Here is a 27,911-nt window from a genome sequence, read left to right on the forward strand (position 1 = left end):
AGCCCTCACGACACAGGAAATCCTTCAACTACTCAACCTGTTATCTCAATAGTAGGTCACATTTAACAACTTATGTGAAACAATTGACGCCTATCCATCAAATCTGTCATAAGCATGCTTACAGGTTGTCTCTGACATGTAGACACATATCACTATGTGAAGCATTGTAAATGACCAATGAAGTTCAAAGAACTGATCAATAATGTTGAATAGAAGTAACATAAACTATTAATCACAGTTTTCTCAAGAAAAGTATATTATCCTGGCTTTCGCAAGCCCCAATTACTGGAAGACATGAACAAATCATGGGTATGACGTTACAACTCTGCAAGCTTTCCAAGTATTGTAGTCGCTATGCCTGGATCGCGTCGCGAGTTACTCGCTGTCGTGCTGTTCGATTTGCGTAAGTATTACTTTGAATGATCGAAAAATAACATGGCAGGTTATGTGCGGTATTAATATAAGTGCTTATTATTCTTTAAGTTATACAACTTGCAAGGGGTGATGAAAGGAGGATATCTTACTTGAATAGTTAGCATTCTGCGCGGTCGCTATTCGTTTTTCTAGTGTGCTTGGCAGGGTACGCCAAAATCATCATTTCGAAAAGCCCCTGGGCTTTTTTTTGGGGGGGGGGGGTGATTATTTTGGGTTGCACTGGTCTATATGACCCGCCTATTTCTGAGGTATATTTTCATTTTTAGACACAATTATTGCGCACTCAGCGATACTACTGCAGCATACTTGATAATAAATTGTCGAAACGATTGTCACAAACTAAAGACAAAGAAGGGAGAGCAACACTGCAGAAAATTTGATGGTGTACATAACACGTTACCTGAAAAGGTAAGCTAACCTAGGGAAAGAAACAAGCGGAAACGGCACTGGTATCAAAGCATTTGGTTGAACGAGATATCTTTGACATCTTGACATCCATTTCAATGCGTTTGCTGACAATGGAGGAAAAACAAGTCGGACGCAAATAGTTCTGCACGCTAAGCGAATAGGGGATGAATATTTATAGATGGTGTCCCACCGAAAAAGGGCGAGGGGCTAAACGAAAAACGGAATGCTGTACACAAATGGAACCAACTGTACGTACTTGGCAGTTGTGTGGTCTACCGTAAAATTTTTTTTCGCCCTTTCTCAATTAATTTGCGGTAATTAAAAGCTACGAAGTTGTTCCAATGAGAACATATGATCTCTTCGGTCACCTGATACCAAAGCCGTTTTCAGAACAAAAATCCGTTCGATAGATCGTTCGCAAAAAATTCACCATTTTTTCTTTATTCTGTTCATTGCGCATCTCTAGAGACGCATCTTTCCTTCACCTCGAAAACGGGACGATGAAAGAGCACACTATTGCCTCTTGCGTCCTGGAAAAAGATTAAAAGAAAATCGAAAATGCAACCCAAGATAATGGCAATTGCGATAAAGTCACCGGAGACATTTGTTTTTGTTTTGTCTCCGCAAGTTAAAACTCATATTCGACGCATGAGGCGGCACTGTGCTCTTTCACTCCCTCACACAGGGGGTGAAGGAAAGACGCGTCTTCGAAGATGCGCAATGAACAAAATAAAGAAGAAAGGGTGTTCCTTCACGATTTTTTGCGGACGATCTATCGAACGGATTTTTGTTCTGAAAACGGCTTTGGTACCAGGTGACCAAAGATATCAGATGTTCTCATTGGAACAACTTGGCATATTCTATAATTAAAAAGTTAAATGTTGAAAGTTAATTAAGACATTGCCTTAGGAGTCTGCTAATGTCGTGCTAGGGAATCCCTTCCATATGCTATGTTGCAGTTGATTTCATCTCGGAAAAAGTGATATAAATATATATTTAAAAAATATATTCACATTTGGCAGGACACCCTGTATAACCGAACCGAATGCATACCCATCATATAGGATAACCGAGAATAAACACACACACACACACACACACACACACACACACACAGAATGTGTACGCAATAAATACATGCGAATCAGTATATGAAGTAGCGATCCTTTTGTTTTATTCCCTCTTCTGTTAGAAGATTAGAAGGGTTTGAATGCTTGTTGTGTTATCGTCATAACATATCGTACACATCACCGGTTTTGACGTGTCAGCGTAGCACATAACGCTTTGGTACCTTATCGAATACAGGCTACGAACGTACGCAAGCCATGTACTACAAGTCCATATGTGTTGTGAGGGGCGCTGTTGTGCTCGCACGTTACGAAAGTGGCTGATAAGGACTGCGCTGATAAAACAGAACAGTTTTCGACTGTGCGGAGTAGTCGAACGGAGTGTTTACTGGCTGCTCGGCAGTTCCTATTGATCTCAACTGAATGGAAGCGTTTTCTTGTACCTCTAACAAAGAAGTGTATGTTGCTGCAAGCTGTCGATTGGTCGTTGGTGCTTTCACGCGCGGTGGTCGTAGGGATAAGACGGGTCCGTTTCAGGGGGAGGAATCGCACAGTGTAAATCAACAATAGTTCCAGTATGCAGCTTCCTTATGCATTTGTTCGCGTTGACTCAGTTCATGTTTATTTACTGTAATGCTGTTTAGTATGAATACAGTGTGTTTAGTGTGAAGACAGGAGGCTCACTAAATAAAAAAGCCGCAACACGGCACGGGCATACGAGGATCCCCCCTGCCCATGCAATTCCGTGATACCGCTTACTTTTTGTGGATGCAAAGTGAAGGTGCTCACCTGCTGCGAAAGAGAATCACTCTCATCATTTTCGTTTTTCTTGACCCACATATGGTCAACACATGTAATCGAATGCAGGTCTCCGCCTGCTTTTAAGCACGCCATACTTCATGTTCCTTCAAGCAGCGTAACATTACTTGACGTTTTCATAGTGTTGGCAGCTTCCACGGCGGAAAAGTACGTCCGCACGAGAAGCTACCCACCAGATCCACTTCGAAGATGCGAGGATAAGTGCAACGACGGGGAAGTAAGTATAACACTCTAGCAGCCTTACACATTTGTGCTACGGTTACATTCGTTCAGAATGATACTCAATGCACTTGATGTAATTCACAAAGAAGAGACATAACTGACGACAAACGATAAAGGGAAAACGATCTCGGGAGTTACTTTGCGTGAATTAAAGAAGGTAATGAGGTAACATTCAGCATGGCCCGAAACTGCATTCATTCGTCAAACTGTCCGTCAGCCGTGACCATGCAAGATATATTCGCTATGCGGTGCATTGTCACTGCGCAATGAAATTTACAAACGTACTCGGAAGCCCGGTTCACACTGTTGCGTTCCAATGCCTGCGTACGTATGCGTTGACATTCTTCTTCCTCCTCTACCTCGAGCGCCATTCCTTTGATTTGCTATGATTCTCTTTGATGGCCTATGATCACCGTGTCTATAATATACGCGACGCACATTACCATCCTCGCGTGACGAGGGCTACTTCCCGCAGGTGCTCATCCACACCCTGTGTTTGCCTCTGTTGATGCGCGTAGTGGGGGAGGTGAGAGAGGGAAATGCCATGTATAAACTGACGTTTGTTTTTGTTTTTTTGAGGGGGGAAGTGGAACAGCCACTGGGTCCCCGTGGTCTTTCTCCTTCGTTTCTTTTTTTCTCAGCGATGTTCCAGACGACTGTCGGCACACTTCTCCCTGAAGTCGGCCCAGGACACATACTAGCCCCCCCCCCTGTCCTCCCACTGCTTCCTGGTGTCCCCTCTCCATCTGTCCACATCTATTTGCCGTTCATAGCCACAGTTGCTTCGCGGCGCTAACACGGAACAAAAAAATTGTTCTCAGCTCACGAGCTGCTTATGCCTGCACGAACTGCGTCGGTCTACGTCATGAGTCACGTGCCAGGGGAATGGGCTACGTGACGACGTACCCTAATCATTCCTTCATTTTCTAACAGTCTCTTTTCAAGAAAGGTAATACACCTGGTGAACTTTCTGGAAGGTGTCCGGAACAGAAGTCTCAGGTCACCTGTGCCAATCGTTGTTTCGCATGAGATAATTTTGCTCCTTGCAGCACACGACGCAGCAAAAAAGAAAAAAAAAGAAAATAAGATGAAAAGGATCACTTGAGTGCTCCCCTAAGGGAAGCAGAAGTGCCAGCGAGAAGCTTCTGAGCCTCCTAAGAAATGTTTCTAAAATACCTAGTCAAACTGTGTGTAATTCTTGGTGTGTTGTATTTAATTTCATTCTGTGGTGATTTAAATAATAATGATAAGAACTTTATTTATTCGACTAGTATTATACACTGAGAAAATAGCTGTCCTGCGCCTTTTGGCATCTGCGCCGTCCTTGCTAGATGGCAGACATCCACTAATACCAGTATTCTATGTACTTACATAGCTTTGAAAATAAGAGCAAGCAAAGAAAGAAGAAAACCCGTTACAGCAATATGGTTTGACACTGAACGATAGAATTAGTGCAAATACAAAGTCATAGCAATACAACACAAGATAGAAATGCAACGTACATACAGGGTGTCCCAGAAAACGTGTCATTGAATTATAATAAAAGGCTACACCACCTATAGTCATGCGGTCAATGGCATTTGTCCCTACTGGGTTTTTGCCACCTCCTCATGTGAATGTCATGTAACGTAAGTTTAATTATGTAAATTTTTGCGAGCTTAAGTCGGAAATTTGCCTAGTAAAGGTCACTTTTTTACTCCACCAATGTGAAGAGCGTGTCTAAATTAGTCAAATTAATGATGATTTACAGGGATATTCAGGAGCTATCCCATCGGAAAAAATAGCCGAACATCATGCTCTACGGAGGTCGCACAGAATAGCGCACGATGAATTTTTCAGCGCAATCTTTGTCAGTCCGACGAAAGGAGGTTGGAAACCCAGCCCTCCCCGACGTCGCAGAAAGAGATAAAACAGGCATGGCTTATCACGCCCGACTTTCGCTGGGATAATGCTTTCCCTCTCCCAATTTTAGGAACTGTTACTTTTTCTACTATCACTCTGTGGGCTGGCTTCGGAACCTCCTTTCGTCGCACTGAGAGCGATTGCGCTCAAAAAGTCATCGCGCGCTATGGTCCGGTGTTCCGAAAAGCATGATATTAGGCTATTTTTTTTTCGATGGGATAGCTCGTGAATATCACTGTGAATTATCATGAATTTGAGTGAATTCGGCCCGCTCTTCATATTGGTGGGGTAAAAAAGTAACCTTTACTTGGAAAATTTCCGAGTTCAGTTCGCAAATATTTACATAATTAAATTTGGAGTACATGACATTCACATTAGGAGGTGGCAAAAAGCTAATAAGAACAAATGCTGTTGACCGCATGATTCTAGGTGGCGTAGTTTTTTTATTATAATTCAATGACACGTTTTCTGGGACACCCTGTATGTCATTAATGCATGCCAGTACTACTTATCAACCTTTCACAAACAGCCATTTCCTGATTAGTTTCCTCGCACCACGTTTTTTTTTTTTTTTCGTAGGTACAACTTACACCCCATTATAAATGATATTGTGAGATTATCCGAGTAAACAGCTAGCAGCATCATATTGGATAGGATGCCAGTGCAAATGAGAAGGAATAAAGGTAACCTTAGCACCGTCCTATCGAGCAAGCCAAATTCCTGACCTCTCAAAAAGAGCTTAACGATGCAATCTCAATGCAAGAAAATTGGAGAAAGCTGCATTACTCTCACAAACTAGCGCCGCCAACAATTTTTATTCGGGAGTTACATTCTACACTGGATCTCTATCCAATGCATCTTCACGATATACTGGGTGCTTTTTCATTGGGAACTCATTTTTTAATTAAAAAGCCCGCGAAAGTAGCGCCATCTTGGCAGGCAGGTTAGTCGGCCAGGGGCAGTAACGAGTTACGTTAGGCGTGCTCATCGTTTTGCACTGGTCAGACGACACAACCTAGTATATCGAAACATTACTTGATACATTAATTGATTACATTAAGCATTAATTACATTACATTACATTAAGCATTAATTGATACAAGCTTTCGCGTGGAGGACCACACTTCTTACCTGAAGAAGCGTGGTCCTCCACGCGAAAGCTTGCATCAATTAAACCTGAACGAAAACACTCAGTGTCGGTTACTCCACTTTTGTTTATATGATCTACAGGACCTCACTCCCGTCATCCTATACACTTGCTGTAGCAGTAAAAGGAGAATATGAGTCATCTCCTATTTTAAGGGTCCTGATCGAGCACGGCATCCAGCATCCAGATAAATCCGCGGTGGAACGTGGCGGGTGTAAAACACCTTCTCTCGGATCATTCCGGCCTATATGCTACTGTTTGCCCGTCCAGCTGCGCTAAATGAAAATTTGCAAGGTAGTAGTAGTATTTGCGTCCGTTGTATAGTGTCAGACGTCACCCTTAGCAGAGAGGGGAGAAGCCAGGCGGTGCTGCGAAGGCGGAGAGGGAATCACAGCGGGCAAAGAGCGGGCGCCAATTTGGGCCGTTCAACATGCACATAAAAGATCTAATGCTAACTCATTGTCAACGCGTAATGATAATTAAGCGACCCCGATTTTTTTTTCAACAAGGAAGTCACTGAAAAGGTTAACCAGCTGTCCTACAGCTGGCTAACCTTTTCAGCGACCTCTTTCTTTCAAAACATATTACTTTCACACACCCTTTTCTGTAACGAGTCCTGGTGTATTTTTTGGAAAAGGGTCGTTGCTGGATCAAAATGTAAGTGATTCTGAGATTTTAACAGCAGAATGCAGTCTAGTTAGACACGATCGTAATAGTTAAGGTGGAGTTTTTATTTCTGTACGCAGTAGTTTCCCAAACTGTGGGTCGCGTGAAAGTGACAGACTCAGCGGGAAACGACGCGGGAACCTTACAAGAGGGACAGCAAATGAATATCCCTAGACCATGCACAGCCCACTATTTTGCGTCACGAAAAAGTTCGCAGTAGCCGACCCCGAGGTCTTACAAATCAAGCTCAATTTAGCGAATAGGAACAGCCAGTCCCCTTGTCATTCCCCTTTCTTTTTTCTTTTTGTCCGATTGACTTTTGTTTTTATACCGGCAGATTCTGGCTATATAAACTGCCAAATTAAATATCAGCATGAGCGCTGTATATTACTGTTCATCAGTGTTGTACCCGCTACCACAGTTCTTTTTTTTTCCTAAGTAACGAAATACCGCTACCGCAACTCCACAGAAAAGTGGCGCACTGCTCGCAATACTAGCGTCGCTACAAATTTGAAAAAATAACGCAATACCGCTACCGCTACTAAATAAAAGTAACGTAAACACTATGCCGCTACTTGTCCGCTACCGTACCCTTCTCTATGAAACACCTTAGCCTAAGCATCTCGTTGTCGAATGTACATAAAGATTGTTCAATATTTAAGTTCCCTCACATCTGGCATGTTGTATAAGGTATACCACCACTTACAGCCAAGATCTACTATTTCACATTGGTCCTTGAGCTGATGCGCATTTAAGACATAATATAATGCACATAGCGCGTATGTGCATTTAATAATTGTCCAGTCAGAACGTTTGAAACACGAGATGATTTTTCTACGAATACAGTATTTTTTCCGAGATATCCGCGGATCGCAACCTCAAACTTCTCCATCTGCTTCCTGTCAGCGAATTGATCAGTTTTCGCTCTGATCAAGTGGCACAACCGCCATCATAAGCTAGCGCACTCACCGCGTCAATGATAAAACGAATGGACAAGTTGCTTAGACACGCCGTCTTCCGCAGGGAACGTTAAATACGGGGTGCCGTGTGATGAGCTTTCATCGCACGTTAAAGGGACTGTGCAATTTCCCGAATCCCCCAATTTCTTCTTTTTTTTTGCTGGAAACTGTTCTTCCCGCCGAGAAACTAATATGCCAGAAATTTTTCCGGGCGAAATCCCTCCACTCTTTGAGAAGCGCGCGCTTGAAGGGTCTCTTCCGCATTCCTCTTCTCCCGCGCACATTCTCCTGCAGATTGGAGAAATATACGCCTCTCTTTTAGGCCCCCGTTACGTCACCGGTGTTGCGTAATGCCAAGTAATGCTGGCCCATCGTGGCGGCGTTGGCGCCTTCTGGTCGTACCATAGAAATCATAAAACTATGCTAGAAGGGAACCTACCGCGATCCCGACGTGCGGGCTAGGGAAGCGCCATATTGTATCGCCAGTGTTGCAAACCGAAAAATGCGTTTCCCGCCGATAGCTTTCGTTGTGTTTTTTCGGCGGCAAGTTTTACGATACAAAGGTTAAAACTGGTTATTGGAGCTATATTGTCTTGTTACGGGCTTTACTATCAGAAGACAGCAGCTACGCTGTGTACAAAGAGAAAGTTGAACAGCAAAAACAACAAACCTTAAAACAAAACCTTAAAAACAGCAAATGCTCGAAGTTTCGGTTTTGCGCGCGTCTCACCTGTTCCGTGCGAGCAAGACACGCATGTCCACGTCATGTGCGTTACCGCAGTGGAAAAGTCAACATAGAACAGGACCTGGGGTGTCTTTTCACAAGTAAGCACTCTAACTTCATGATCTTTCTCAGGAAGTGAGGAACTATGTAATTCTAAGTCTGAAATTACGTTTTACGAACTTGCTCAGCTAACCGAAACCACTTGTACCCGGCCATTCCAGATTTCCTATCCAAAACAGTGAACTGCTGACAAAGTGGCTGCAAAGCGTAAATGAGGAGTCTTTTAGACCTCATTATTTCTCGCGGATCTGCTCAAGACACTTTCAGCCATCCTGTTACTATGGGTCACACAACAAAAGATGTCTCAAGCCAGATGTCATTCCAACAATTTTTGAGTGGAAGACAGTCGAACAAAAGGTAACACCAGAAAGGCTAGCTTGTGAGTGAGTTATATAAGTGAACTTTTTATGCAGTCTCATGCACAAGCTCAAGAGTACAACAGGGAGGGGACAGATCGTCAAGTACTACAAGAGGCAGTATGTTGAGTAACTTTTATTTAACACAGTGCTTATCCTGTGGTCGAAAGCACAGGGCAGGACGGAATATTATTCTGTGGTCCATTAGTGTGCATGTGCATTTTCTTGGACCACAAGATAGGGGACGGCATTATTCTGTGGACCACACCACGGGATAGCGCTGCGGTTTATTCTGTAGCAGCGCCCATGAGGGCACACTTTTCGCAGCCTAGTCCGACTGCCCTGGGTCCACAGAGTAATGCGGCCGCCACTCCTGTGGTCCAGGAGAAGTGCGCATGCGCATCAGTGGACCACAGAATAAAATTCAGTGCTATCGTGCGGTCTGGAGCACAGAATACGCGCTGCATCTATTTAAAGCATGTTCTACATAAATGACAACGTAGTGCTAATACTTCTATTTTCTCAATTCAGAGCACGCAGGATCTGAAACCACAGCCATCCACTTCGTATCATGTCCCACCATCCGTGAGTACCGCTTCCACTTGATATGACTTCATACCCTACAAGAATCAGAGAGAGAGAAAAAAAAATACTGTTTTCTCTTTCAAGGCATAAACTTCAGTAAGTAACATCATTAGGGCCGAAGTGCTACATTTCTGCTTTTTCAATTTGCAAACTCCTGAAAAACTGGTATATTGCTGAATTACAGAGACCCAGTTCTGGTCAAACAGATGCTGTCCTCATGGAACGAAAACGGAGGCTCCCCTTTGACACACAGGACACAGCTCAGCCCCTGCCAAAAAGGACACTGGCTTCAGTATGTAGCAGTAAAATGTCTGCATAAAGTATTCATGAGATTATGTGGTGCTGCTGGAGCAGCAGAACACAGTACATTGCCATGTTGTGGTATGGGGTGACAGAAGATAGGCTTCATAAGCAATGCTAGTGAGAAACTTCCAGGACTGTCTTTCCCTAAAATTGTACACTACACAATGTATATATTTTCTACTTAGATGGAGGCACCCCAGCTAAGCCAAGCCAAGCCAAGCCAAGCCAACGCATGTGGCACAACTCCGAGAACAAAACTCCGAGTGACGGAAGAAAAACTGGAGCACGTCAGACGGCGGCTGCACGCAACAGAAAAAAAAAAAAATTCCAAAGGAGACAAGAAAAGATTGAAACACTCGAGGGAATGATTCAGGAAATGAAGGATAGGAACTTACTGTCTGAAGATGCTGAACAACAACTTTTATCATTTGGGGAGATTCCTAATGAATTGATTCAGGACTGGAAAACCAACATTGACAGGACATTATTTGGCCGGCGATACAGTGAGGCAACAAGAAAATTTGCAACCACCCTTCACTTCCACTAACCAAAGGCATATGAGTATCTTGCCAGTCTATTCCCAATGCCTTCAGAGCAGACCATTCGCACCTGGCTGAGGGCAGTCGGCGGATGGCCAGGATTTACACAAGAAGCCCTTGACCATCTGAAGAAAATGCATAGAGACACAAGTGAGAGGGATAACTTGTGCAGTGTAATGCTTGATGGGATGAGCATTAGAAAACACTGTGATGTAATTGGAGGAAAAATGATTGGCTATGTTGACCTCGGGAACAGCGTGGAACCTAAAGAAACAAATGATGTTCCTCTTGCTGGGGATGCGCTCGTACTCATGGCAGTTGGGATTGCAGCATCATGGAAGCTACCCTTCGGATATTTCTTAAACTCGGGCCTCTCTGGGGAGCTTCTCAAAAACATTGTGACACAGGCGATTAACCTTTTGGAAGACTGTAATCTAAAAGTGGTTGCTGTTGTCTGCGACGGGCTGTCCTCAAATGTTATGATGGCAAGGCGGCTTGGATGTCGTGTGCACATGCAAAACATGTAAGATCTCGTAACGTCCTTCCCACACCCACGACATCCTGATGAAAAAGGCCACCTGATATTTGACGCTGCACATGGGCTAAAGCTCCTGAGAATCCTGTTTGGAGACAAAGGTGCCTTCTACAGTGGTGAGTATATGGGGTGAGTAATGATTGCGCTTTCATCGCATTGTGTCCCAAGTGCATTTTTTTCCAATGTGCATGGTCTTCAAGGCTTGCAATAATAAGCAGATTGTCACCAGAACAAGAGCCAACCTCTAAAGGGTGAGTCACAGACTATGTCATTTGGGGTTTATAGAAAAATGGCACTACGGAGCAACATAGGGTGGACGGCTTGCGAACAGCATCTACATTTCCCAGCATTGACAAAGAACTTGGGCAAATTTTAATTGCAATAAAATTAATTTAGTGAACCGAAGCTTGAATTTTTTTCAGCCGACCCCACATTTTTACTGCTGAAACCGAATGGCCATCATGCTTCAGTTTTCTGCCGTCACTGTTCATGACATCACTCAGGTCCACCAACAAATGTGTTACTGCGGCTCTACAATAAAATGGTGGAGTTGACACAGGAAATTGCAGTGGTGGCAAATATATTGCAGGGCAAGAGCCAGGCACACCATGTTTCTTCGTTATGCCGTTTTCTTGTGCCTCTCTCAAATGATGTAGTTGATGGCTCACCCTGTATATGCTTCCAAGCTATAGATGGTGGATGTGGCCGAGTAACGACAATAGAAATCTGTGGTATGCAGTTTGGTTACACATTTCCTATTTTAATGCAGGATATCAAATGGGACTACATTAAGCTCAAGAATAAGCTCAAGAAATCCCATATCGAACATCAGCGGCAGATAATGAAAGTCCGCCTTGCTGCACAGACTTTCAGTTCATCTGTTAGCAATGCACTTAAGTTTGCTCAGCAGCTAGGTTTAGAGCAACTCAAAGGTTGTGGTGGCACTGCTACTTTCATTGCTGATGTAGGTAGGTAAGAAAGTTCTACAGCAAGAAAAGAAGTGCAGCACACTAGATGTTTTTGTTTCAGAGCATTTGACCTTCTCAACTCACACAGCCCCAGAGCGACGAACTTCAAGGCACCACTTCGACAGAACCCAATTGAGTCCCAGAAAAAGTTGATGCTTGAACTGTCCCGGAAACTGATGGAGCTTCCCTCTGGAAAGCTTGCTGTTCAGGATGGTAGGAGGATGTCAGTTCTCAACCTGGCCTTCTCCCTGAAAAGCATTGCAGAGCTTGCAGAAGCCATTTTTCAGAGAGGTGCATGCAGGTAAGAAACAGCGTAGACATCTTTGCTCGAATGCTTGTGTGCAAGCCATTTTAAATTTATGTTACGCTCTTTGCTGACCGTTCTCTGTTGCACTGCAGCTGATATGCATGTGTTATAATTTACATTTTGGTTGCATTTTGTGAAGTGGAGTTGGTCAATTGTGCACATTAGTATGCCCAGAATAATGATTAGTTGTTGCCCTTTCCAGGTCCATATGTACCAACAGGTTCAGCCGGGACCACCTCGAACTGTTGTTCAGTTGCATTCGCCAGCGTGGCGGCTGGAACAACAACCCGTCTGCAGCGCAGTTTCGCTATGCTTACAGGGCTATTCTCAACATGCCGACGTCAGAGGGTCAAGAAGTGCCAATGTGCTGCAAAACCTGGAAGGGGCAACAGTTCTCAGTCACCAAGGGTATACAGGACGTGATCAATCAGAAGACACAACAACGGACATGGGAAATGAGATGTCCACGTTGTTCCCCGATGTGACCTACAGCCTCAACAACTTCACTGCTGAAGTTGTTCAGTATATTGGTGGCTATATAATACGGACTGTTGCTCAAAAGGTAACATGTGCTGGGTGCCTGGATTTTCTAGTCAACGATAACATTACAAGTCTGCTGATTTTTATCAGTAACAATGGGGGCTTCATTATGCCTTCTCGGCTTGTGAGGGAAGCACTGTACATTTGTGAGCATGTCTTCAGACTGGAGACGACTGACAAGCTAGCCATAATTGCCAAGCTAACATTAGAGAAGCTTGTGAGCTTCAACGAGTTCATGCAGAGGCATGAAAACACCGTACTCAAAACTGATCATTACAGCTCAGATCCTGAGCACATGATAATGCTTACTCGGGTTATCATGAAGATGTACCTTCAGCTGAGGCTCCATGAGCTCTCCAAAAAGATAACGCAGGCGAACCAAAAGGCATATGTCCGCAGCAAGCTTACTAAGCAGGTGTTGTTTCTAAATCAGTAATGGACAGGCCATGACATGTGACAGTCGCTCAATTTGACTGCCAACTTTCTCTACAACTTTGCTCTAGTCATCTTGCAGCTTGTGTTGGACTGGATTCAGTTGTTCATGATGCGATGCCTGTGCATTACTGTGAATTACCGTAGTGCTCTGTACATATCATTTAAAGAGACTTTTTGAAAACCCTTTTATTGTCCTGTCTCCAATTTTGGGACCCACTTTTGTGGCCAGAAGTTGCTAGACCGGCTGTAAAGTTGCCACTGTATCGCCCTGCGTTTACTGAAGGCGAGCTTTCACCAAACGAGCAGCGCCAAGTCACAGTTGCAAAACAACGGCGGTAGAACGTTCTTTTTGAACGTAGAACGTTCAGATTTGCTGCTGTTTGTTTAGTGTAAGTCGGCCTTAACTGCCCTGGCAGTTGCCTTCGTCGCTTCAACAAAACGGTACAACCCAGTCATACAAAATATAGATTGCAAATATAGTTATGCGAAGCCCAACAATATTTACGGTCTGCCACTGAGCTCACTGCAGTTCGTTAGAGCGTTACATGTCCTGCTTGCAATTATGCTTCGTCTTGCTCGCTGATACAAGTTGTAGCGACAGTAACATTACAACACTTTAAATGACTAATCTACATAAATCAGCGAATGCATTCTGACCTGAAAAACGTATGCATAGCCACATACCTGAGTGCACAATCAGCTGAGCTCACCATCTTGCGATCGTCGGGTCGAGTGGCTTCGGGCTTGGCTATTCGGGGTTTGTAGCCACCACGAGCACTGTCTGAATCCGCATGAAAAAATATGGCGACGCATACGCTTGGCCGTTGAGGAGGAAAGCGCCTTCGTTCATCGGCCTTGCTCTCTCTCTTTCCCCCACTCCTGCCTGTCTTTCTAGAGTCTCTCCTTATGATTTCTATGGGTCGTACCTATAAGGTCAAAAAGGTCTCTGGTCGCGTCTGAGGGCTCAAGTTTATCTTCGTTCGTTGAAGGCTTCCGGATAACACGCGATAATGAACAGCTTTTTGTGTGTGAATCGTTTGCTACACTTGCGCTGGTAGGTGAGCTATACTTTTTCAATGAATGAAATATTATTCTGCTCGGTGGCTGTTCACAACAAGGGAGACAAGCACCCATCTCCGTGGCTACCGAGGTTTTTGCTGACGCGTTACGTGGGCCTCTAGCGATTCACCGCAACGTTGTATTGGTTATATCGCCGTCACCAGTTGAAAGTATCTGGTGGTTGCTTGGCGTTGCAGTTATATTCACGTGTCGTCAATGTGACAACAACTGCGTTGTGAAGTGCGACTGTGATATTTGGAAGATGTCCCCCTTTGTTGCTCCATTTGTTTGCACGAATTGTCGTAAAAGACTGGGTGCTCTAATGTTTCGTTTTACTTTGTTTCAATCCGTGTTCTTCGTCATCATACCCGGTTGAAAAACACTACAGAAAATCTCATAGAAACATAGTGTGACGTAGCCCTGTTAACGGGGCTGACGGTACACGACCAAAACAAATCGATGGACTCAGCACAAGGTAAGGGAAAACTCCGAACAGCAACAGTGCAAATAAATATGGGTTTAATATCCCGAGCTATATACAACAGGTATTTACAGAGGGGAAATGAGATACAATCTATACGCGTCAAGCCACGGAATTCCAGCACACAGCTAGTGGGAGCTCACCGCCTTGAAGTCCGTTGTCTTCATGTGAAGCGTACTGGCGACGAAGTTGGTGGTCTGGGTCCAGGGACTGGGACAGAAGCGTTCGTGGAGGATGGCTACACACGGCAGGAGAACGTCAAAGCCCGGGAGCTGGCAGGCGAGCCGATGGAGGACGATGTGGGTCACGGCAGAGGCAGTCTTCCGGCGCAGAGCCTTGCGGACTGTCTCACAGGAGGATTCCGAAGATGCCGTCTTTTGTTGGGCGTCCGCTTATATATCAGGTGGTGTCTTTGTCCCGTGGTCCACTTTCGCGTCTGGCCTTGAGACTTCCAGGAAAGAGACCTTCACTGTCCCTTTCAACTGCTGGGAAAGTTCCCCGAAACAGTTCTCCTACGATTCCGGCGATCAACACGACAAAATGGCCGTCACAATAGCTTTTCTTACAGAAGCGACTTCACTTCTCAGAATTTCCTACAGAGGATACAGATTCGTATACCTATTCTCACAGGCACATCAATGAGAAAATATCCTATCGGATAATTCAGGGTCTGGCCTTGTGGTTTCTATGAGAAAACAGTTCATACAGGACTGACTTTCTTACGAACCTCGCTTCAGTCTTAAGAGAAATTTTGAAGGATATTTCCATGTCGGATGAACATGAAGCAAGAAATGACAGGCCGGAGAGAGTGACATGTCGTCCGTGTTCGAAAGTAGTTCGTGCGATTTCGTATGTTTGTGAATATTCCCTGTTAGGTAGAAGTGCCATGGTTGCTCCGTTTTGTCGTTCCTAGTGGAACTATCAATTTTATAACCCATTATGATATTCCATCGTACATCGTACATTACTGGAGGCGTTTTGTTCCAACCGCCAGCAAGCTAGTTAGTCTGCTTTGAAACGAGGAAGCGCATGGACGCAGCTGCGCATCTCAAGCAAATACCGCCTGGCATTCAGGATTTTCGTCGCATTTGAGGTATGTAGCATGTGTGCGTGTCGTATATAATCGTCGGTGCTGTGTATTCCCATTCTTTATGAGTCTTTACCCCTGTTTGCAGGTATTCTGTGGGTCGGAAGGTAGAATGCTTTGAGATCGTTGAAGCAACTGTGCTTTCGGCAAACGGTATGTTACATATTTCTATGCCTATCTCACACGCACACACATGTTGTTGTAACCGTGCTTTTTTAAATGCTTTTTCTTCTAGGTTAAACTCGTAAGAAGCGGCAAAGAGCGCGAACTAGCGCATTGGATGCGAGTTTGTGGTCGTAACCCATTCTCGTCTCGAGGAAGTTGGATGGTGCTTTTACGCAAGAAAGCCAACGCGTTCCCAATGTGTAAAACATGATCTTGGCATAGTCAGATGAAGAAATTTTTTGGTGGTCGCATTTAAGATTTCAAGTATGTGTACAATGCTTTGAACGCTTTTACGGCAGTGTGCGTGGATGGCGCGCGGATGCCATTTCAAAAGTACATAACAACTGAATCAAGTTCCTTGGCTTATTTTTTGTGTGATATCTAGCGATGGCTTTATTCATCTGTGTTTCGTATTGAAAGCTTCCCAAGTGATCTCAATAAAGAATGGAAAGCACACGTGCTGGATTCTGTGGCTCTTATTCTCCTCGTTTCTCCTGGTAAGAAGTCTAACGGAAATCCTGTAAGATTTATATAAGAAACTATGGGGGGGGGGGCAATTCTGAGAGATTGCTTCGTGAGAAACTCTGTGAGAGACTCTGTAAGAAATTCTGTGAGAATGTCCAATTATCACACATAAAATCTCTTAGAATAACGCAAGAGATATTTTGTGAGATTTTCTGTAGAGTTTTTCAATAGGGTACTATTATTATTCAAAGCACCTTCGCGCCTTCAAGCGATTCTGATTTACTCTGCATTACTTGGTCTACAGACGGGACGGGCTGGCTGTATTTCCTTCCTTTCCTAAGTACGTGTTGTTTGCGTAAGAATATGTCTCACACACGAATTCATGTTTTATGAGGTATGAATTCATTGTCGAGCTCGTCATAAATCTGAACATTTAGCATTAACACCCCAGCATGCCTACAGAAACTCAACTGCAGCGTGTTCTGTAAGATTATTATACACATCGTATATATATATATATATATATAGGGGAGAAAAGACACCAGAGACTGAAGTAGGGAGTAGGGGAAGTTATTTATTAAGCTGGCATTTAAACTAAGGGTCTGGGGAAGTCTACGTTTCGGCGGAAGCTCCGCCTTCTTCGGGACTGAGACGAAAATCTATGAACAAGGTCTTTTAAAAGGTTACAAAAGTGTCGTCACAGTTGGTACAATTCCACTGCGAGGCAGTCGTCAGTGAGTCATGTTCTGGAAGATTCCGGAAGGTTCCTGGGTCATCGGCCGGGGAGATTACGTGTCAGAGTCTTGGGTCGCGCTCGTTGAAAACCTGTTGTCCGGGGTGTTCTTAGAGTCATTGTGTCCAACTGTAAAGAAAAGAAGAAAAGAGGCAGCGGGCACTCCGAGGACATACAGAAAAAACGTTATCCGTCACCCTCGTTTGACGAGTGGCACGTTTGAGCGAGTGGCATCGGAAGGTCACGTGGAACGTGATGTCCTCCCGTCAGGGTGAGTGACTCACCTCTGAAAGCCCAGTGCGAAGCCAGTAAAGTATCGCCCACCTACGCATTGCTGATGAAGGCCCAATAAGGCCGAAACAGCTGTCCAATGCTGGTGTGGCGACGTTTGGGACTTATAAACATATGTTCAACGTGCACCCAAAGAGCCTATGCTATTTTTCTTCACTTAATACTTTACTGGCTTCGCACTGGGCTTTCAGAGGTGAGTCACTCACCCTGACGGGAGGACATCACGTTCCACGTGACCTTCCGACGCCACTCGCTCAAACGTCGCCCACCTACGCATTGCTGATGAAGGCCCAATAAGGCCGAAACAGCTGTCCAATGCTGGTGTGGCGATGTTTGGGACTTATAAACATATATATATATAAATACTCATGGTACAATGTGACAGCACCAGAGGACACGTGTTTCGCCGTGTTTGCGGCTCGTCAGCTCTGGGTAGCTGCGCATCGTTTGGAATTGGCAAACCAGGGGTCACTCAGCGAGCGATCTACACCAGGGAGGGTGACTGAGCACTCCTCAATGCCACAGTGCAAGCCAGTGAATTATAATGAAGGAAAAATGCCATTAAATAAACAAGTAATGACACTAGACGTGTTTCTTGTTCAAAATTACATATTAAGATGGCTTCTATGGCTGCACGCAGTGAAACAGATACTCATGGAACAATGCGACAGCACCAGAGGACACGTGTCCTCTGGTGCTGTCGCATTGTTCCATGAGTATCGGCAGGCGGCACATGTAACGGCAAACTGGACGGAAAACCCTTATTTCTGCAGGAAATTCCGTTATACCACCTGTCGGCCATTCACGAGAAGGATATGGGGTGTTCCGTGAAAATACAATAGAAAGTACTCCACTGGATCTCGATCTGCGTCATGCATGCTATTAGAGATGATTTCCCATCAGTGCGCTGACCTGTAGAAATGTTCTCAGCATATTTTCATTTCTTGTTTGCTGCAAGTTTTTCTCATTGCTTTTTCTTTGCTGTCACAGCATATGATAATTACTAGTTTGTTCCTGGAGGGGTAAGTAACCTGTGGGCATAGATCTATTTGTAGGTTATACTCATGTCTCAATTATATATGTGAGGAGTGAGTAAGATAATTTTCATCAGTGTCATTCAACTGAACTGTGTTCATAACCTTTTAGTATACTTCTTAGTGACCACGTTTCCAAATGTCAACTAATAATTGAACCAAGATTGGGATTTAACACTTAATTAACTCTGTTTTGCTAAACGGAGTACTTGTAACTGATTCATTATCACGTCACCAACTAACATTTGTAAAGAAGGACTTGAGGGCTGACTGCAAGTATTATTAACCCTTGATCTGGGTTCAAAGTTAACCATGCACCATTGGTGTGTATAATACTCCAAAATGGCTATATAATGTATTGCATAAGTTCTCTGTTACTGTAATAGAGATGTACTTTTGTAAAGTACTTTTGACAGCTCTGCAAATTGAAACTGGCTTCAGTGTGCACTACAAATGCATCGTAACATTTAACTGAAATATAATGTAAGAGCAGAAGCAACATTTTGTCACAACTCAAACTATATCTTTCTTTTTTTATTGTCTAGATATTTAGGAAATAGAGTAGAACTTCCTGCCCTCTGATGTTTTGACGTACTTGATAGAGTTGTAAAACCTGCAACAAAATAAACGAGAGAAGTATAAACAGTTTCGTCTTTCCCTTTTGAATTTAACAAGCTAGTTATATTTTACCATTTGTTCACTTTTGTATTCTCTGTTGGTGAAAAGATTACAGGAACAATAATGCTGCAGATCAAACAATGACCTGTCATCTTGATGAAGATCAGAACATTTCTTCAGGCATGCTAAGTGAGACAAAAGAAATGTACAATGAAGGTTCTACAAAAACAGCGAATCTCCGTCGACTTTATACATGGGGATGTTACCACGTGGTGTAGTTTCCATCCAAAAGTTGGACTAGGCAAGGTTGTTTGGTAGGTTGTTGGCATGTTGATGTGCTATACTGTTACAACACATCAATATACATGAGGGGCAAACACAGTAGACAGCGTGATGGCTGCAAGCTCAAGTGAAGATTTATTCAACAGAACAAGAAACCGAAAGCATGAGTAGAGAAAGGCAGTGCCAATGCAGTGTATGGTGAACCACATTAATCCATGAGAAGGTAGGATCGGAAGAGCAATAAAGAGAAATGACAGTTGCGTCCGAGATAGGGGAACTCAGCGAATTTAGGACCAATATGATGTGGTAACCTTGCATGGCTCACTGCAGCTCTGACACACATTGAACAATTCCAGTAGTGGGGCTTCAAAGACAATGACCGTTTGCTGTTTCACTGGGCATTCAAGTGCAGAGGATGCATCTCTAGAAAATTAATTAGGTTCCTTAGTCATAAAGTCATAACTACATCTCAACACGACGTATTCTTGTACCCTTCAAACAAGCTAGTAGTTCTCATCGGTTTCTTCTCCTCTTGTTGACGTCATACTAATGTTCTGCACCTGTCCAAATACTAAAAAAAATGTCACAAAATCTGCAACACGTAACAAATCTAGTGCTTCCATCTGTGGACTTTGCATACCTGCTTTCAGCTATTTCTGTCATGTCAACTTGAGTGCCTGGATCACACACACACGAAGCAGTCCTGCGCCACTTCAACACTGGAAAGCCCCTAAAATTAAATTTGTTGATGTTGACAATGTTGAGTACGGAACAAGTAGGATAACATAAGTTAAATGGAATACGTCGTCGCTATATTATAATTTATACATGTGTGACGCCTGTACATACCTAAGACGTTGTGTTGAACTCGTCACCTCGGTGAAGCAAAATCACTGGGTACTGAGCATCAGTGTGCTTCGGGCGTCTTCGCAATTCGCCTTCACGGCATCTTGGTAGTCATCGGCAGCAAAATGAGCTCAGCACACACGACACCACTGCTACATCTAATAACCGAGTGTTTCGAACCACATTCGTTTTCGCGCACTCTCCTGTTGAATCTTGTGGTAGAAAACGCCCGCCGCCGATGATGAACGAACATGATTTTTGCCTCCCCGAACACCAAAACTACACCAGGCATATGTAGGTCTCTCGAATAATTGACACAACAACCGCGAACATATCATTCAGTTCTCTTCGCGCGACCAACACGACCACCCACTACGTAAACAATAAACGCGATAACACAGACGGCCTTGCAGATGACGCGGCGGATCGTAGCTCGTAGCGGCGAAGTAGCTGACTGCTTTATTAACGTAAAGGCTATGGAAGTGAGCGTCATTTTTAAAATGGCGTTTAGCTGTAAGATAATGTGCGTCAGCTTTCTTCTCTACAAAATTAACTCTCACGTGGTAAGGGTTGACCAATCCCTGGGAGCCCAGGCCCTGAAACCCAAGTTGCTCTTTTTCGCCGTTCGCTGGCAGCACCGTCCATGTTCCGGCAATCTTCAAAATATTTATACGTAAAAAATATGCCGAATTGAGAAGTAATGCTTTCTGTGTCTTATCAAACAACGATGTTGCGCACGACATTGGGCAAAAATATGGGGGTTATTTTTCACTTTTCAGTCCCTTTAAAGTAGCATATTTAGAACTTCGAGGGCAGCACGAAACTATGAGCGCTCATATTCACAAGTAAGAATCGTGTCTCACGCACACTCATGGTGGTGGGTTTCAATACAAAATAGTTATTCTGAACTTTTCGTTATCTGCTCGTCACTTATTCAGAAAGAGTGCAGCTGAATAATACTCGGCGTCCTACTAGCTTTAGCTTTATTCAGAGCTTGCGTGTCTCATACAGGAAATACAGATACACTACATACTCTTCTCTTGTTTTTTTTTTTTTTCAAGTTTGTGAGATGGGTGTTGAACAAACTTAAAAAAAAGAAAGAAGAAGAGAATGGTTATGCCAGCCTGTGCGGTTGACAGGATACGCAAAGCCTCTCACAGTAGCTACTACATGCTTTAAATACCCATGATACTAGGTAGAGGTACGTCTTACTATAATTTCCCTCATTTCGTTCATATTTGCGAAAAAGTGCACTTACTATATAGACAGCTTCTGTTTATAAGTAACTTGGTCCAGTACAGTTCATGGTGATTCATAGCCATAGTATACGAATATTCAGACTATGACATGTGAAAAATCTTCAGACACATTGTAACCAAGATTTAAATTGTGCACCCTGCACGTAGAATTTTAAAAAGCTACACTCTAAATCAGGTAACGCATATGTAACGGTTAAGTACCGCTTGGCCAGGAGGTACATTTTTTTTAAATGTACCTCTTAAAATTAAGAGGTACATTCGCCCTCACATGCGGTACATGTAACGGATAGCGCGCAGCCATTTAGGCCTACCAGTCGGGGTGGTTCCCCTCCTCCACGATATATTAACAGCCCAAGAAGCTACAGTGCACGATAAATATAACAAACGAATACCTTTATTCGTTTCGGGGGTGATGCTTGTCTATCGCGAGCGTGCATTGTCATGATGCTAAAACGCCGAACACACGGGGCACAACGTATATGGATGAACGATGACCACCGCATCTCTCCTTCACCATTGCGGCTTTTCTGGGGTCACGCTTCTTTATCTCTTCCACACCTTTGGATTGCTGGTCTTCCCCAACTTCCGTTTCTTCCGCAGAACCTAACACCAACCACAGTAGACGATTGACTCACCCATTTACGACATCGCCTGGACGTAACCTAGGAGAAAATACAATGTAAAAAAAAAAATCCAGCAACCGAAATAGCTTGCCTGAAAAACATGCCTACTTGCTTGTGTAATCCAGGTGAAAAGTGCAATCTAGGCTCCTCTAATTCACGCATCAACGTTCGTGCATGAAGCGCAAAGTTCGTTGTCTCCGTCCCTCAGTCGTTGTGTCCAGCCTGCCGGTGATCAGGACCACTGGGAATCAGAGCGAAGATGAACGAAAATGCGTCGTGCAGACGAATAATTACTTCAGAGATATAATACGCACCTTAAATGACTCCAATCTTGAAAGCGCCGAACGAATTTCTTCGAAGACCGAGCAGACTCGTCCTCGTTCCCCGATGTTTCAAAACAAACTGATTTGCAGCGGTTCCAGGAAACGCATTCTTCCCAAACGTGCGATCCCTCACGGTCACGGGTTCTAGTTATTGCACTTCTTTGACAGAATGATAGTGCTCACCCATTACGGCACTGCTGCATAAGGGAATTTATTGACTGGTATTCGAAATCACACGTAATATTTTTGCAGCGCATGGATATCGTGAGAAGGCGTTCGTACTCATGCGCCGGAAACACGCGGTACACATGAGGTACAGCTGCTATAGATCGCGCATAAAAGGTACCTAGCCGGTACGGATGGGTCTCGGAGCCCTTGTACTGTTTGAATTTCGCAGTGGTCGCGAACTGTACCTGCTGGTTGAGGACTGTACCTCATGTGTACCGCTTGGCCCAGGTGCGGGTCCTCTTTCATGCGGTACATATCGGATGCCGGATTTAGAGTGTTGTGCTATTAAACATATTTGTAACTTTAGTTGTCCAGTATGTGATGACAAAAGTTGATTGCCACATTAGCAGTAGTTATATTTGTAATTCATGTTCTAGCATGACAAAAACACCATGAGCACATTTTTTAAAACTTTTGTGAACCACTTTGTCAATGTCTCAGCAGCCTGCTCTGGCTGCTAAGTACAGTAAGTACTGTATCACATTGACCCCTCAATTCCACCGCCCACACAAATCCAATCTTCTTCTGACGCATCCTTTTGTCCACCCATTCAGTCAGCATGTAGTAAGTGTTGTTCAAACTCTTATTGTCTGATAGCACACAAATAGTATTGTTTAAGCAGTTCAAGTATTTTAATGGTCTTTATGTGCAAGTAAATCAGAGTTATGCAGGTTACCATGTGTGTGATCTTCGGTTCGCGCCCTCAGTCCTCCAGAAGTGCTCACTACACAAGTTAACTATCCAAAACCTCAATCTTCCTTTTGTGCGCAAAGTGTGCGCTCAGTGCGAGTAGGATGCAGTCCTTGAGAAACCAAGCTTTGTACCTTGGGCTGCTCAAATACTCAAATATGCATGTTGTAGTCAAAGATGAAGTAACATGAAATGTGGTTCACATAGAAGTAGAAGCTGAGTATAGTATAGAAGCTGAGTCTATTGTGGCACTCAGATAACATCTTCGTAATATGTCTGCAGAGACTGTCCCAAAATGGCATAGGTGATGCAGCGTCATACATTGTTGGGCTTCTGGGAAAAATCATGTTTCATCTGAGACAGATGGCGGCCTTGGTAACGGTGCCTCAGAGCCGTATATTAAAAGGGAGTCTGGCCATTGGGAGGAGTCACAAAAAGAGGCTCGACCTGTCAATCACAGTTTCGCTCCTCTGATTGGTTTGCTTTTTACCAAGGGGGTCGCCATGACACCATACTGCCAGCCAAAATGGCGACGAAAACAAGCACAGTGAAGCGGGGATTTCGTGACAAAAAATTTTCACAGACTAACCTGATTTTACGCTGCAAATGTACATCCTAATATAAATTTCTCGGAAATCAGTTTCAACTTATGCTCATCCATCGATATCTAACTGAAAATAATACGTTTTGTCGCCGGTGTTAGGCCTCTTGAACACGGCGATCACGACGAAATCATAACAAAAACGGCGCTGTGCTGTACAATCTTATTTTTAACAGCTGGATTTCATGGATATAAACATTCTTGCCTCTTATATTCCAACTATTCATGTACATTTGTTTAAAAATCATACCGACAACAGAATGTGTCCCAGTAGGTGGTTCTGCCGGCAGCGGTACAACGACGGAAGCAGACGACAATTCCCGACGTGCCTTACGCTCCCTAGGTTGCGCTTATCAAATTTGCGACCAACAATCCACTACTTTTGCAGATTGCGAGAGGTATCCATTCCAATCCCATCCAATCCACTTGCCACCCAAAATGGCGCTGCCCATGTTGGATATGGGGGCAAATAGTGAGGATAGGCTGATTGATAGCGCCCCATATTTCAAGACTTCATTGGTCGGAAAGCTGAAAAAGTGGGTGGAGCTTCAGGTATAGGCATGACCCATTAATGGCCAGACTCCCTTTTAATATACGGCTCTGCGGTGCCTGACACGTTTTTAGGAGCCATTGCTTTAATATAATACACATTTAAAATGCTCCAACTATGAATGTATGACGAAGTTCTTTTGAACATGATGGCAATTGATGTTCTGAGGCTGGAACACACAGAAAGGACATATATACAAAGCATCGACTGCCTAAGAAATGAATGATGAAAGACGGAAGTCACTGAACAGGTTGACAGCAGTAGGATTCGAACCCACATCTTCTGGATTACCGATCCACGGCTCTCGCCAATTCAGCTAAGCTAACACGCTTCTCCATTGACTTCCAAGGGTGCGTCATCTTCAGATGACACACCCTAGCTTAGCTCAATTCGTAAAAGCCGTTGATCCGTAATCCAGAAGATGTGGGTTCGAGTCCTACTGCTGGCTAACCTTTTCAGTGCCTTTCATCATGAAGTTCTTTTAATCAAGTTTGAAATTTACTTGAGCCCTCTTCAGCAGCCCCCTGTATGCTGCCCTGTGCTTGCGCAGTGACAGTGACGTTTTATTTATTTATTTAGGTTATTTATTTATTTTGGTTGAGAACACAGATAATCTTGCCATCACTATGTATTTCCCAAAACGCTGAAAATAAACTGATAGAACTACTTCAATGAACTGATCACGTTTTCACCTTAGATACATTTTTAGCACTCTAGTCTTTCACGTTCCAACATATACATGCATCAAGCCTGCAGAAGCTTGTGTGTGCAAGAAGAGTCACACACCTCATGTGCAACTGGCAGGTCTAAGTTGTATTGAGATATGCCAAGTCCATACGCATGCTGAGAACGTATCGATTCCTTTAAAGAGCACAAAAATATTTGTTAGTAACAACTTCACGCTATATACTACATTTATAAAAGATATTGGTCCCGTACCTGAGAGACAACTGTCATGAACATTGCAGATGTCTTCCTCTCCTTTTCCTTCCACATCCATGAAGTCATCACCGTAACACTGTTAAAAAAAAGCCTCTAAAAATTATCATAAGCAGAGTAATCACTGTATAAATTATACAGATGGAACTAACCTCGTCACGTCCAGATGCAACAGTTTTGGAAGGTATATTCAAGGAAAGGCACTGCGGAATACTGTAGGCGGAGGTTCTTTGTACTCAAACCCAGTTGTTACTCAACTGACAGGTCCCTGTCAAAGTCTGCATTCTTCAAATATGATTGGCAAAATCTGCACTTCTCTACGTCGCTGTCAGGACCCTCAGGACAGCCTCCAATACTGTCATCCCACTGATTTCATCAAAACATCTGCTGCTGCAGAGCTGCACTCTACATAGTTTTGCGCAAGAAAAGATGCTTTAATCCAGCCATGCGTCAGCTAACCTGAGGCCCACCCACACGAACGATACTGACAGTCCGAATAGTGAAGCCTTCATCAATAACATATTATCTTACATCGTATCTAGTGTTGTAAACAAACAGTTTTCTATCAAGTAGTATCCTACAACCTTTTAAAATTTATAAATACTGACTACAAGAGGCAGCAACCTCTGTCTGTTACGTTTATGAGAGTAATGTTGCCAAACAACAACTTTATTGCGAGATTATGGATGGTGAGTTTCACCGCCAGAGGCGATACCCGCCAGATCCCAATGCGATCTGCAATGCCAAAGGAACAACAAGAAAATACAAATAAATCACGACTATGACCTGGGGGAATTCACCACTGAAGAGCAGAACACTGCCCCATTAGACGCCAAAGGAATCTCTATGTTTCTTTATTCAAAGGTTGAAGCGCAGCTCATAGTTGTTAAAAGGGATGACCAATATATTAGTGAAAAAACCAGAAGATTATGCTATGTGTACTTCCCTCACATTCTCCCTCACGAGTCATCATTTCATGTGTCACAGGTACTGTGTGATGCAATACCGCACAACAGTTTTTAGCTCTTATACATATAGTTATTATGAGAAGTGCAATATTGTGTTGTAGCCTGCTTTGCAAATACATTTTGAATATTTTAGCATGTCTTAATATTGTGCAAAAAGAAAACCTCTGTGGCTTTTTGTGACTGATGAAGAAAGCATAAAACTCATTTCGCAATGCTTATTTGTATTTTTGTCTTTGTTAAGCACTATCTACACATATGCACATCTAACGAACGCCAGCAGGAATGCTAAATGACACACAGGTGATAAAAGTTAAAGAGCAACAGAATTGATTTATTTGCAAGTGAGCTATAGTTTTCGCAGTACGTGGGTACACGGAATGTCTTCATTTTAGCTCTTGACGAACGCGAAGCTTCCGCTGCAACATATACCGTCTACTTAAACTTTTAATAACTTAGCTGTAAATAAACAACCCATTCTCTTACGATTTGTACCTTGTGCTGATCGATTCACGTGCGAACGAGTGTAAACTGACTCTCCCAACAACGGCGCGGTTGACGCACTGTGGAACACATCTTCCTGCTTTTAACCGACAGTTTTTTTGTTTTTTTTTTCGTTGGTCAGGTTCTCCTTTTCCTTTTTTTTTTTCGTTAGTCTAACGCGATCTTGCTTTCAACAACAACTATGTGCTGGTGTAGAGCCGTGGACGCAAGTTACGATCGCCTCGAATGCAAGCTTGAAGCTGTCATGCTGAGTTAATACCAACTTCGTCCGCGTGGCGGCGACACCGTAGCTGAAAGTTGCGAATATTGGCGTAGAAGTGTTGGTTCCTGCAGAAAGGTGTTGTAGTGCTTGATCACTTGACGGCATTCTGCGCGCTGATTGCATGGGCGATTGACGTCATCCCAGTGGGATGACCAGATGAGTTTCCTATATATGCGTACGTTTTCTTGGTTTGACGCTAGGTGTGCCAGCGTCAGCGTGATGTTTACGGCGATGTTTAAAATTCGAGTTTACGAAAACTACGAGGTGTTGAGGCATGTATTTTCGTATGTGAAGTTGGTTTTGTGCATTGTACAGGTAGACACTGAGAAAAAGTCTCTCCAGCTTCTGGTTAGAGACCATTTAAGCGTCTCCTTCGTAATCGCTATCGTGGAAATGTTCGCTACAAACACGGGCAGTCCATGGCACCGCGCCGTCTTTCAATTCCGGCGATCCGATTGTTTCCTGGCATCAAAAGCTGTCCGTCTCGTCGCTGAGAAGCATATTACACTAGATGCTCAGCGAATATTGACGTGAGTTAGGGCAACGAACAATCCAACATAGTCTCGGTATGTCGTCGAAAACCACAGAATGCGACAGCGATAGAGTGCGACCACCTCGCGGAAGCTGGCGTCATGGAGATTTCCACTCCCGATGAACGCATATGCGGGACCCAACGGCGTATGCTCCTGGAGAGACCACGACACGTCACGATGACGTGTCGCGGATCCGGCCGTGGTCCGCGTCAAGTTACTCACTGCGTATCTGCGCGGCGGCTCGCCACAGGGCGGCGCCAGCTGTACTCCCTTCACCGCTCCGCTTAAATTCGTACCTGCGAAAACTCCTCGCACGACGAAGGTAAAATTTTGGTTCTAGATTCAGAAAAAATGTTTTCTCTCTGATGAAAACGAGAAAAAATCGTTTCAAAGTCC

The 27,911-nt window shown here is 43.8% G+C and overlaps 1 protein-coding gene across 3 annotated transcripts in view; it reads left to right on the forward strand.

The window, feature by feature from the left end:
• The first annotated feature begins 258 nt into the window (after positions 1 to 258).
• LOC135385143 (uncharacterized) overlaps positions 259 to 27,911 on the forward strand; it is a 73,063-nt gene continuing 45,410 nt past the window's right edge. For 2 of the 3 annotated variants that reach the window (XR_010420307.1, XM_064614317.1), the window contains exons 1-2: positions 295 to 403; positions 2,852 to 2,946. Coding sequence is in view for 1 of the 3 variants with exons in the window: in XM_064614317.1 (XP_064470387.1) it covers positions 355 to 403; positions 2,852 to 2,946 (144 nt within the window). In the remaining 2 variants the exon portion in view is untranslated. Of the gene's footprint in view, positions 404 to 2,851; positions 2,947 to 27,911 lie in introns of all 3 variants that reach the window. The other variant, XR_010420306.1, reaches the window with a different exon arrangement.

The sequence above is a fragment of the Ornithodoros turicata genome, chromosome 2 (assembly GCF_037126465.1).
Source record: "Ornithodoros turicata isolate Travis chromosome 2, ASM3712646v1, whole genome shotgun sequence".
Classification (NCBI taxonomy): Eukaryota; Metazoa; Arthropoda; class Arachnida; order Ixodida; family Argasidae; genus Ornithodoros; species Ornithodoros turicata.